This window comes from Notamacropus eugenii, chromosome 3 (assembly GCF_028372415.1).
Source record: "Notamacropus eugenii isolate mMacEug1 chromosome 3, mMacEug1.pri_v2, whole genome shotgun sequence".
In the NCBI taxonomy this organism is placed as follows: Eukaryota; Metazoa; Chordata; class Mammalia; order Diprotodontia; family Macropodidae; genus Notamacropus; species Notamacropus eugenii.
In genome coordinates, this window is record NC_092874.1 from 34053480 (window position 1) to 34065810 (window position 12331).

The following is a 12331-nucleotide window of genomic DNA, read 5'->3' on the forward strand; positions in this document are numbered from 1 at the left end:
AGGCAGAAAAATAAAGAACGAGAGAGTTCTAGGTAGGGGAGAAAGCCAGTGAAAATGCACAGTCTTGTTCCTATTGCTAGCACTTCCAGAACTATATCACTAAACAATGGTAAGGAGAGTGGGCATTCTTGCTCTACTCCCTTATTTACTTGGGAAGATTCTAGTGCATTCCATTGTATTGCTTTTATTTTTAATTTTTATGATATTAAAAAAAAAAAAGAGTTCCCCTATCCTATGCTTTCCAAGGTCTTCAGCATCAACGAGTGCTGCACTTGGTCTAAGACTTTAATCCATTCAGATAATTGTGTAGTTTTAGATTTTTTTTAAATATGATTAATTATGATGATTGTTTTCCATTAATGATAGGTCATCTTTGCATCCCTGAAATAAATCTAATTTAAACATAAGGAATAACTTCTTAATGGTCAGGTAGGTGGTACAGTGGATAGAGTGCTGGGCCTCAAGTCAGGAAGACTCATCTTCCTGAGTTCAAATCTGGCCTCAGACACTAGCAGTACAACCCTGGGAAAGTCACTTAACCCTGTTTCCCTCAGTTTCTTCATCTGTAAAATGATCTGTAGAAGGAAATATCGAACCATTCCAGTATCTTTGCCAATAAAACCCCAAATAGGGTCACAAGGAGTCAGACACAGCCTAAACAACTGAAAAACAACAACGAAGGACTTCTTAGATAAATCCCCGTAGTCTGTTTTGGTTTATTTAAAATTTCTGAATCAATATATATAAATGATAGTTCTCCTGTACATTGTCCTTCCCTGATTTGGGAATTAGGATCATATGTCTCAAAAAAAAAATCTGATACAGTGGCTCTCTAGGAAGGGGAAAGGGAAAGATATTAGGAGAAAATATGGCAATAGGGAAAAAAAGGCATCACTAAAAACCTATTTGAAAAAAAAAAAAAAGAAAGAAAATGCATTGTGTCAGGTCTGAGGAATGGCCAGCAAGCTAATGTCACTGCATCAAGGAGTACACGGTAATCAGATACAAGATACCTGGAAAAGTAGGGAGTGGGCTAGGTTTGTTTTACATCACTATCTATGTCCTTTACATTTCTTTATCTCTATCCAAATTGGCAGGGCAGTCTGGTGCAGTACTGAACCTGGAGTCAAAATCGTCCCTCTGGCCCTCAATGACTATGTGGCCTAGGTAAGTTACTCTACCTCTAGCAGCCTCAGTTGGTTTTTTTTTTAATTCCTTGAAATGAAGATGATAGCATCTATCTAAGATGATTGTTGTTTTACATAACACAAATTTTATTTATTAGGGTTTTGTCTTTATTTTTTTGTCCCCAGTAGGGAAGAGAAGTAGAGGAAGAGACAATTACTGCTTATTAATTAAAAATTAAATTTAACCAAAAATCATACATCTAGCAATACAAATGTCAACCCTTACCATCCTTATCTCTCCTTTGCAAGAATGGAAATGTCTCTTTTTTTCTTTGTATTCTTAAAGAGTAGAAATGCTTTGTATTTTGGGTCTTTGTAATCTCAGTGTTTAATAAATATGTATTGAATGTAAACGAATTTTTGGAATTAAACTCAATGTAAACATTCATTTTTACCTGTTCAATACTGGGCTTCTCAAATGGAGGGCTCTCCAAGGATCCTTCAACTATAGGCTTCCCCATTTGTAAAATGCATTTTCTCAAAAGCTGCCAAGAATCCAAGAGACCAAAATGTTAAGAAAAATAAAATACACACATGAAAAAGACTTCAAATGTCTGAGAGAAAAGCATTATCTGTATTTTTTTTAACTTAAATTACATATAAGCTGCTAACAATTCAAGTACCGCCTCCCCAAAGGACTACCAGTTGTCAGGTGTCTTCCACAAACATGTCTGACCACGGAGCCATTTTATTTTTTCAGGGAGAGGAGTCACTGAGGGAAGCTCCCCTCCCACACTCTTCTATCTCCCCCGCCAACTGCATTCATGGCAATCTCCAATCCTTCCCCCACTCAAACATGTCTTTGATAAGACAATACTAGAGGTGATAGATAGACAAGGAAGAGACTGATGATATCTCTCTGACTGAACACAACAGTTCTTGTATTTTAATGGGTATCTGACCAAGATTTCTTAAAAAACTATCAGTGTAAAGTATTATCTAAGGCTCTTCATGCTAGAATTTTGCAGAACCTAAGTGATAGTAACTTTCAGGGCCTGCCTTTTCACTGACTTCAAAACTCTCTCTCTCTCTCTCTCTCTCTCTCACACACACACACACACACACACACACACACACACACACACACACACACACACACTTTAAGCATCCTAGATTTTACTGCCCACAAAAGCAGAGTCGGATAGGATGGTAAAGAACTTCAGATGCCATTTAATCCAACTCAGAAATGAATAAGGGAACCTTCTGCAACAAACTGAACCTGAGGTCTTCTCTCCTCTGCTCAAATAGCTCAATGAAGAAAGCTCCCAGCAAAGGTCATTCCACTGAGGCAACTAGACAACAAGAGTGCTGGGCCTAGAATTAGGAAGACTCATCTGCCTGAGTTCAAATCTGACCTCAGATATTTACTGTGTGACCCAAGTCACTTAACCCTGTTTGCCTCAGTTTCCTCATCTGTCAAATGAGCTGCAGAAGGAAATGGCAAACCACTGTGGTATCTCTGCCAAGAAAACCCCAAATGGGGTTATGAAGAGTTAGACATAACTGAAAATGATTCAACAACAACCAATTAACTGTTAGCCAGTTTTTCTTTATATCACATCTAAATTTGCTTCTTTGCAGCTTCCTCCCTTCACTCTTAGCTCTGGTCTCTGGGACCAAACAGAATAAGTCTAATCCTTCTGACACAAGAGGAAATTCAGATTTAGAAAACCAATAAATTTACCCAAGGTTTATCCAGGACTGTTTAAAAAGCTAACTCCCTAGCATGTTCAAAGCACTGGGATTAATTTCCCACCACTGTCAGAATAAGCTGACAGCCAAGTGACAAGAGATCCCAGAGCCACCATGATGAAGTACTTTACTCTCTACCCAGTTTAAACTGAACTTGTAGCTACTCAAGTCTTCTGAAAAACACAGTATTTTAGTCACACACATTGCCTCTCTACTCCACTGCCTTTGTGTAGCATGCCTAGAAACAGCCGTGAATCAGCAGATGTACCCAAATGGAAAGGCACTAGGACATGAAACTATTCAGGCACTGACTGGCAAGCTCTTGGAGATCAGAACAGCCTCCAATTGTTGGATAACTACAAAAGTGCTTTTCTCTCCCTGAGCAGCATCGAAATGCCCAGAACAAGACCACAAGGTCATAGATCTAGAGCCAAACAAGACCTCTAAGGTCACTGAATCCAACTCAATCATTTTGCAGGGGAAAAACAAAACAAAACAAAAAGCACTGAGGCCCAGGGCATTTAAGAATGATCAAGGTCATGTAAGTGGAAAGCACTAGAGGCAGCGTCTGAACCCAGGCATTATGGCTATAGAACCAGTGTTCTTTTTTCTAGACCGCTAATATCCTATAGCTAACCTTTTCCTGGATCCTTGAAATGTACTACCGTAATCTGTAAAAACTGTTCTGTTTTTATCATCACTACAATTACTGTCATCTACATAATACAATAAAGTTTACAAAGTACTTTAAGTACATTATCCACTGGAGTCTCATAATAAACCTGTGACGTGGGGATCCCATTTTACAGATGAGAAAATAAAAGATTAAGTGACATACATAGCTTGTTAGGGATGTAAGGTAATAATAAAGTAGATCACAGGAAAACCTCCCAGGGTTAAAGAAAAAAGAGATGTGTTCTGGTCACCTAATCCACCACTACTGTCAAAACTGCCCATTTGAGGGAATGGGATTTCAAGTTTGGAGCCAGCATGTTACACTGAGAAGAACACTGATATTTGATGATCTGAAAGCTTGAACTATAGACAAGTTATTTTCCCTCTCAGGACCAAACAGGAGGACCTGGCAGGGACTACAGAAGCCACTGAGACCAACTCTCATTTTACAGATCATAGATTGAGAGTTGAAGACCATCTCAGTCAAAGCCTTCATTTTTACAGAAGAAGAAACTGAGGCACAGGGAGCCAAACTCGAGCAAGTTCACATGTGAGGATCTGAATCTGGCTTCCAGAGTCACAGCTTTTTCCATTGTCTCAGTTCCCACTCGTGTCAAATGAAAGACTTCCACTGGATGACTTTACATTGGCCTTCTAGCTCTTATACCCAATGATCTTAAATAGGTCTCGCTGATACCACTTTACCATTCACTTCAAAAATCTATTTTGATCAATGAATGGAAGATGAATTTGTTTTCAAACACGGGCTTGAAAGTTATTTTGAATGCTGCCGTAACTCACACTGGCTATTTTGGTAAACTGGAAGACATAGCAGAGGCATAGTTAAATAACAAGATGCCTTCTGAATTATTTGCTGGGAGTAAGATATTTAAGGCAACTAAGTTCCATATTTTGGCCTTTTTTTTAACCCAAGCAATGAGTTAGAGACATTGCCTTGTTAAAAAAAGAATGCGTTTCAATCAGCAAGTATTTTATTTCTTAGTCACCTGTGTGCCAGGCAAGGAGCTTTTTTTAACTCACCACCAATGTTTTCTGGCCCAGTGGGTTACTTATAAACAAAACCAAATCAGGAGGCTGACAGGGTGGAAACCCTGACGCCACCCTGACTTCCAGCAGGGCAGTAGGCTCCTGCCAAGGATCTCCTCCAACACAAATAACAGTTACATTCTTGCAGGCTCTGTTTTTCTTTTACTGATGTCTCTTCCAGAGATCTTAAGAGAAGGGGCTCTGGCACAGCTGGGCCTTGTCAGAATCACCAAATCTCAGAGACTCAGGCAACCCACACCAGAGTGAGAAAGCGCTCTGTGGCAGACTCCTTAGGCTTGGTACGGGGGAAAGAACCCTGGCTCTGGAGTCATAGGATGCCACATCCTGGCTCTGATATGCCCACATGACTTTGGGAAAAAATAGTAATATAATGCTGATGACGATGGCTAGCATTTATAGAAGGCTTTCATCTTGGCAAAGTGCTTCACCTATTATTATCTCACAACAACCCATTTTACAGATGATAAGATTAAAGCTAAGAAAGATAAAGTGACTTTTATCAGTAAGTGTCTGAGGCAGGATTTAAACTCTGGCACTCTTGACTAACTTCAGCCCTCTATCTACTAAACCAGAGGTGTAGTCTAAGCCACAATAAAATATCCTCAGAGAAAGGTTTAACAAAATAATTAAAAATGCAATACTACATAATGCTAATTTGTGGTTTTCTAAATAAATATGTGGCCCCAAGGCAAGAGATCCAGTTCCTCTTTGAGTTTAAAGCCACTAGGCATGCGCTTCCTCATCTATAAAATGAAGGGGTTGGGCTAGATCACCTCGAAGTCCCTGCCATTTCTAGACCTATGATGCTAAGGCCCTCCCATGAGGGGGAAGCCTCTGCTTTCAATCACAGCTGATTTCATTTTTAAAGAACTAGAGATATTTTTTGTTCTGTTTTTTTGGAGGCAACTGGGGTGAAATGACTTGCTCAGGGTCACACAAGTATCTCAGGCCAGATTTAAACTGGGGTCCTCCTGACTCCAGGGCCAGTGCTAAACACTGTGCCACCTAGCTGCTCTTAGAGGTATATTTTTTTTAAGTTTTTTTCTCCTCTTATCAAGACTCAACATTCCATTTGGTGGCCACCACTATTTATGCTTAGTTCTGGCCTTAGGTCTAAGCAAGTCAAGTTTACTCCCCATTCCACAAGTCAACCCCTTCAGATACTGAAAGACAGCAATCATATCCCATATCCCAGCCAGGGCTTTCTTCCCTGAGTTAGGCATGTCTAGTTTCTTCAACTGATCAGCACATAACAGGAAGTGAAGTGTTTTCACCTTTCTGGTTTTCCTTGATCAGTTATTATTCAGCTCCTACTAGGTGCCAGGCACTGTGCTAGGACAGAAGAAATAAAGGACAATACAAGAGCTGATATTCCACCAGGGAAGACAAAACATGTATTTACAAGAAAATAAACACAAGGTAATTCAGAGAGACCAGCTAAGTAAGTAGCACAGTAGATAGAGTGGAGGGCCAGAATTAGGAAGATTCATCCTCTTGAGCGCAAATCTGGCCTCTGACACTTACTTAGCCCTGTTTGCCTCAGTTTCCTCATCTGTAAAATGAGACAGAGATGACAACTCTAGTGTCTTTGCCAAGAAAACCCCAAATGGAGTCTACACTAAACAACAGTAATTCAGAGAGGAGGCGGCCCTAGGTGTCAAAGGCATCATGGAAGGCCTCAATGGACTTTGTGCTTTCTAACTTATCAATGTCCTTCCTCTAATGAAAGTTTCTAATGAACATGAACTTTTCCAGATGCTGTCTGACCAGAGCAGTCAAGAGCAGGAGGATTATTTCCTTTGCCTTCATACTCATGTTTGTCTCAACACATCCTAAGATTGCATTTGCCTTCTTGATTGCCACTAGTGACTCACATTGAGCTTGGTTTACACTAGAACCCCCAAATCATTTTCAAATTAACACCCTAACCTAGTCACACTTTCTTCTCACATTAGATACAAAATAATCAATTTTCCCATCTATCACCTGGATGGGCAAAGACAGCATCCTTCTAATGGCCAAGTTCTTTTGAGAAATGAGTTACACTGAGTTGCTGATGCGTCCCCCCTCCACTCACAGAAGGGCCGTGGAGCCTCAAGAAATCCAGGGGAGTGACTGTTATTACCAAGCCAGACTGAGAGACAGATGTGGAGTCAGGGCACCTGAGTCTGAATCCCATGATATGTGTAAATTATTTCCCATTTTCTTCGTTTGACAAAAGAGGGGTGTGGATAAGACTACCTCTGAGTTCTGCTTGGCCTCCACCCTGGATCCTAAATGGAATCTCCAAGTCTGAGAGCACACAAAACACTGGCAGGTGAGGAAGGGTCTGGACAAGATGATGCCAAAGCTCTGAACCTCTAGCCTCCTCATCAGCTGATGGTGATTCTTAGCCCTGGGGACTCTTTAAGAGTTTCAGAACAAGTGCAGACCAAAAACCTTTTCCAGAATCTTCTCTCTAGCCTGGAACTTATCTATAAGCCTCTTGTCAGTTCTGGCACCTGAAGGAAGCACTCCCTGCTGCCCTAGGAGATGTGGCAGCAGGTCGAGAGAGCTCACACCTATCTATACTGCTGGGCCCAGAATCAGGGAAACCAGAGTTCAAATCCTACTTCAGCTGTGAAACCCTGGGTAAATCACTGACCTTTCTGAGCCTTACTGTTCTCATCTGTTAAATAGGGATAATAATGGCACCCACAAGATAGGCTTATTGTGATGACCAAATGAAACAACATACGTCAAGTATTTTGCAGATCTTAAAACACTACAGAAACGTGATTTGTTGCTGTCGCTGTTGTTATAGGGAAAAGCTGTCCGTGACCTCAGATAAAGACATATTCCTTCCTTTTTGACAAAACAACAGCGTTTGTTAAGACCAACTGCATGCAGAGAACTGTACTAGGCACTGAAGGGAAAGAAAAAAGAAATAAAAGTCTATTCTTCCTGGGCTAATGACTTCAAATAGAAAATGAAGTAGCTGAAAATCATATAAGCTCTAAAGAAGTAAATCAATATAAAAACAGTGGATAGAGCACTGATCTGAGTTCAAATCCTACCTCATTTGTCAAGCTATGTGGCCCTGTGTGCCTCAGTTTCCATATCTGTAATGTAGGGAGTAATAATAGCCCCTGCTACCCAGGGTTGTCATAATACATGTAAACTCTTACAGAGTTTACAGCTATCATCTAGGAGAATGTATGAAGTACTAGAGTGAGTTTTGACTGACACAGAGATTTATCAGGAAAGGCTTGGGAGGTCATTTTTGAGAGGGTTATGCAGGAAGGAGTCACATGATCTGGCAAAGGAATCCTGATTCCATTCAGGATTTTTTTCTTGCTTGCAAAGCATGCAAGAAGCTTAAAAAACCCCTTATCTAGAACACAAATTCAGTTTCTCAAACAACCCTCTTTTCTATTCTTTTTTGTCTACTGAAAAGTTTGTGGCTGTCAATTCAATATACAGAACACCAAAGCCTCATTTGGGTTGTAAAATGTTAAGAAAAAATAGTCTGACAATTCCTAGTCTAAAGGTAGTTGGGTGGCTCAGTGGATAAAGCGCTAAGCCTGGAGTCAGGAAGACCTGAGTTCAAATCCAGTCTCAGACACTCAATAAGCTGTGTGACCCTGAACAAGTCACTTAACCTCTGTTTGCCTTAGCCCACTGAAGAAGAAAATGGCAAACCACTCCAGTATTTTTGCCAAGAAAACTCCACAGACAGTACTGGACTACTATGGTCCATGGGGTCACAAAGGGTCAGACATGACCCAACAACAAAATCCTAGTCTGAATCCTTGGATTCACTTGAATCAAAGATCTAATCAATCTTCCATGAATGGAAGGTACTAACAGGGAAAAGATCCTACCCTTAAATTAAGAGAAGTAATCTTGTTTAAGGGGACCAAACCATGGTTTCTTCTTCAATCTAATTAAATCATCCTTTCTGTATACCTTTGACCAGATGGAAAGGTTCAAGATTCAGGAATTGATTTCTCTGAGGGAGACAGTGGTATTTCACTGACATTTCTGTTGTTATGTTTGGGCAATTCAAAATCCCTAAAATAAAACTGTATTTTTTGTTTTCTCATTCTGTGGAAATTTTTTTTTCTCATTTCAATATTCCTATGAAACATATAGTATATAGTATAGTACTATAAATATATAGCTTTAGTATTCTATATGTATATACGTGTATCCATGTGTATATGTAAACATACATATACATGTGTCTATGAATGAGACATTGCTTGGAACAGAAAACAAAGAGAATTTCCAACTAGTGCGAGAAAATGCTGCCCCACTGAATTGTTCTCCAATCAGGAATGTTTATATATTAATAAATTGTCCCCTATTGACTGTGGCTAAAATGCATAGTACATAATTTTTCTTACACATTTGCTTAGTTCATAATTAAAAAGAAAACTATAAAAAAAACTGAACTGACTTAAACAAATCAGAATTACTTAAAAAACTTCTTAAAAAATTTCCGAATTTCTTAAAAAAAAAACAACAGGTCGTTGGATAGATAGGCTGTTAATGTAGCTCTGAAGTGATCTACCCTTTCTGGAAAACAATTTGAAATTATATAAGAAAAGGCACTATACATATAATCCCTGCCCTTCAATCCAAAGAGCACATTACAGGGCATATACCCAAAGGAGGTCAAAGACAGACAAGGAGGCTCCATAGTCATAACACAATTTTTTGTGGCAGAAGAAAAAAACAACCCAGTAACAAATTTAGTATTCATACTCAGGTCAACAAATTGACAAACATTTATTGGGAGTGGAAACAAAGGCAAAAACAGGGTCTGTTCTCTAGGCACTCCCAGTCTAATGGGGGAGATAGCATGCAAACAACTCCGCACAAACAAGGGTTATACGGGATAAACAAACCGGCATCTGAACACAGTGAAATAAGATTGTACTGTGAGAAAGGATGAATGGGAGGGATTCCAAGAAATACGGAACAAGTATCAACTGAACAAAATTAAAGTCAGCAAAACCAGGACAATAAAAAACCAACACTAAACCAAAGTCAGACAGAATCACTGGAAGAGCCCAAACGAGGGCCAGAGAATATATGAAGAAATTCACCCCCCTCCCCTGGACAGGGGCAGGGGTTGGAATGTTGCTCCCATTCTCAAATGTGGTCACCATCATTTTCTTTTTTTAATGAGGAGGGTTGCTTATTTTGGGAAGGAGTTGGGTATGTGGAGAAATCATGATGATGTTTAAAACAAAGGCATCGTCTAGGGCTTTTAAGATCCTGTGGGTATCAGGGAAAAATCTCATGTGAGATGTCAAAGAAAAAAGTAAACCCTTACCTTGAAAAGGTAGAAATAAACTTGTTTGGTATCTGCATCTTCTTCTTTGTGAACACAAGTGAAGAGATATTCCACATCCAAAACTATGCCAAGGAGCCTGTTCATTTCTTCCTCTGACACGTTCTCCAGGTGAGATACATGAGCAGCTGAAAGGGGGCATGGAGAGATTCAGGTGAGACAACAGCAACCACCTCACCAAGACTCATATTTGAAAAGGAACTTTCTCATCAACTCCACTTGATGCAGGACAGACCAAAACCCAAATGCCTCAAGCCCTGTTAAGATCCAAGTCTTCCCAATAATTTTCTTCATATAATTATTCTAGTTCTAAATGTTCCAAGGGGACGGACCCAACCTACATAAGGTCTGAGACCAATTTGGTTACTAAAGAACAAATGTGAGTGACTTTTTTCTCTGGGAGCCAAGAAAGGACAACATTCTTAGAGACCTCAGACTCAACAGAAAAAACAGGTCCCCCTCCATTCTGGAGGGCCTTGCAGCAAATCTATGGCGTTAGGCTCCTTTTGCTGCCTCACTAACTTTGTTCATGAGTCAATCCATTCTTGGGAATGGCCTCCCTGCCATTTAACCTGCACTTCATGTTTCAAGACAAAGGTCAAGTCCCAGGCTCTCTACAAAGCCTTCCCTGACTATCTCAAACTGTGGCTGTTTCCTTCCTCTGAATCTCTATAGTACATATTATCTATACCACTCAAAAGTATAAAACCATAAAGAACTAGGTAAGTATGAACAGTAGTAACAACATTCAATGTATCTTCTACCCTCTACTGTGAGTAAAGCCTCTATTGTGAAAAGACCATTGAATTCAGCCACCCCCAGCTATACCACTGGTGATCAATAAATATGTGCTAACAGCATGGTTGGTTAAGGGAAAGTTATTTCTCACTGAAAAGAACTTTTACAGTGTGACCCACACCAGAAAGGATCCCTCCCAGGGAGACTGGCACAAAGAAGCATTAAAAAAGAAAAAAAAATGAATGTAACAGGAAAAAAGACAACATGGTACGCTGGACAGAACACTGGGCTTGGGAGTCAGAAAGAAATGGGTTCAGATTCTGCCTCTAACATTTACCACTTTGTAGCCTCAAGCAAGTCACTTAGAGCCTCAGTTTCTTCATGAGGGGGAGGGAAGGATCAAAGTTGTATGAGTATGCAGATGGACACATAACTTGAACACATAGCTATCACGCATTAGGTGCAGGATTTGAACTGGTTCCATGGCTAGCCATCTACCAATCGTTATGCCATGCTGCCTATCTCCAAAATGGAGGTAACACTTGTGGTACCCACCTCAGAGTTACTGTGAAGCCCCAGTGAAATAATGTACACAAAGCACTTGCTATATAAATGTAAGTTACTATTATCATTCATTATCCTTGCTACTAGGGCTAAGAAGGGAATGAGGTGCATTCTAGGGCTAGGCCAAAAAAGATTAAATACTGGGGCAAGGGAGGGGAAGGATGGAGAGGAAGGGAAGGGGCGTGTCATACAAAAAAAAATGTATGAAGGCAGAGGGAAAGAAATGAAAGTTAGAGATACAACAGCCACTTCTTTCTTCTTGGTTTTTAAGCCAGAAAAGCAATGGAAAATAGAAATTTTCAAACCCTTTGTTGTTCACTTGCTTCAGTCATATGTGCCTCTTTATGAGCCCATTTGGGGTTTTCTTGGCAAAGATATTAGAGCAGTTTGTGGTCTCCTTCTCCAGCTCATTTTACAGGTGAGAAAACTGGAACAAAGAGCGTTAAGTGATTTGCCCAAGGTCCCACAGCTAGTAAGTGTCTGAGGCTGAATCTGAACTCATGAAGAGTATTCCTGACTCCAGGCCTAGCACCCTATGCATTATGGCGCCACCTAGTGGCCCTTTCAAACCCTTTAAGTGTATATAAGTGTACATCCAAAAGCAGGCCATCTGCTTGGTGTGCACACATGTTCCCAGCAGAGAACTTCCCTGAAAGGGGACAGTGATACAGTTAGAGGTATGCTGGCGGGCCATTCGGAACGATAAGGAAAGAATTTTAGCTGGAAAATCACAGTAACAGACTCAACCGCATTATGTTACCAAATGTAAAAACTGTAACTGTAACCAATAGAAATGTAACAAACAGAAAAACAAATGGCTGACTGTGTGCATCAGAAAGATACATAGGAGTGTGACAATGAACTAGCCCTCGGTCTGGTACATCACAGACTGCTGTTCAACCAAGAATTCCCAACTATTGCATTCATGGGCTTAAAAATACCGAGTATCTGAAAGACTTCTAGACTTCATCCCTATTTCGGAAAGCAAAGAAGGAGCAGTAGAGTGGCAGAAGGTGCATTTATTTGTTGAATGAGTTCACTCTAAAGAAGTCACCCAGAGACATCT

At 40.2% G+C, this 12331-nt stretch overlaps 1 protein-coding gene across 1 annotated transcript in view; it reads right to left on the reverse strand.

The window, feature by feature from the left end:
• The window catches only part of KAT2B (lysine acetyltransferase 2B), a 113734-nt gene that overhangs the window by 59924 nt on the left and 41479 nt on the right, over positions 1-12331 (reverse strand). Inside the window, exons 3-4 of the mRNA XM_072651213.1 lie at positions 9946-10091; positions 1583-1672 (exon numbers count right to left, since the gene is read on the reverse strand). Coding sequence (XP_072507314.1) covers positions 1583-1672; positions 9946-10091 — 236 coding nt within the window. The remainder of the gene's footprint in view (positions 1-1582; positions 1673-9945; positions 10092-12331) is intronic.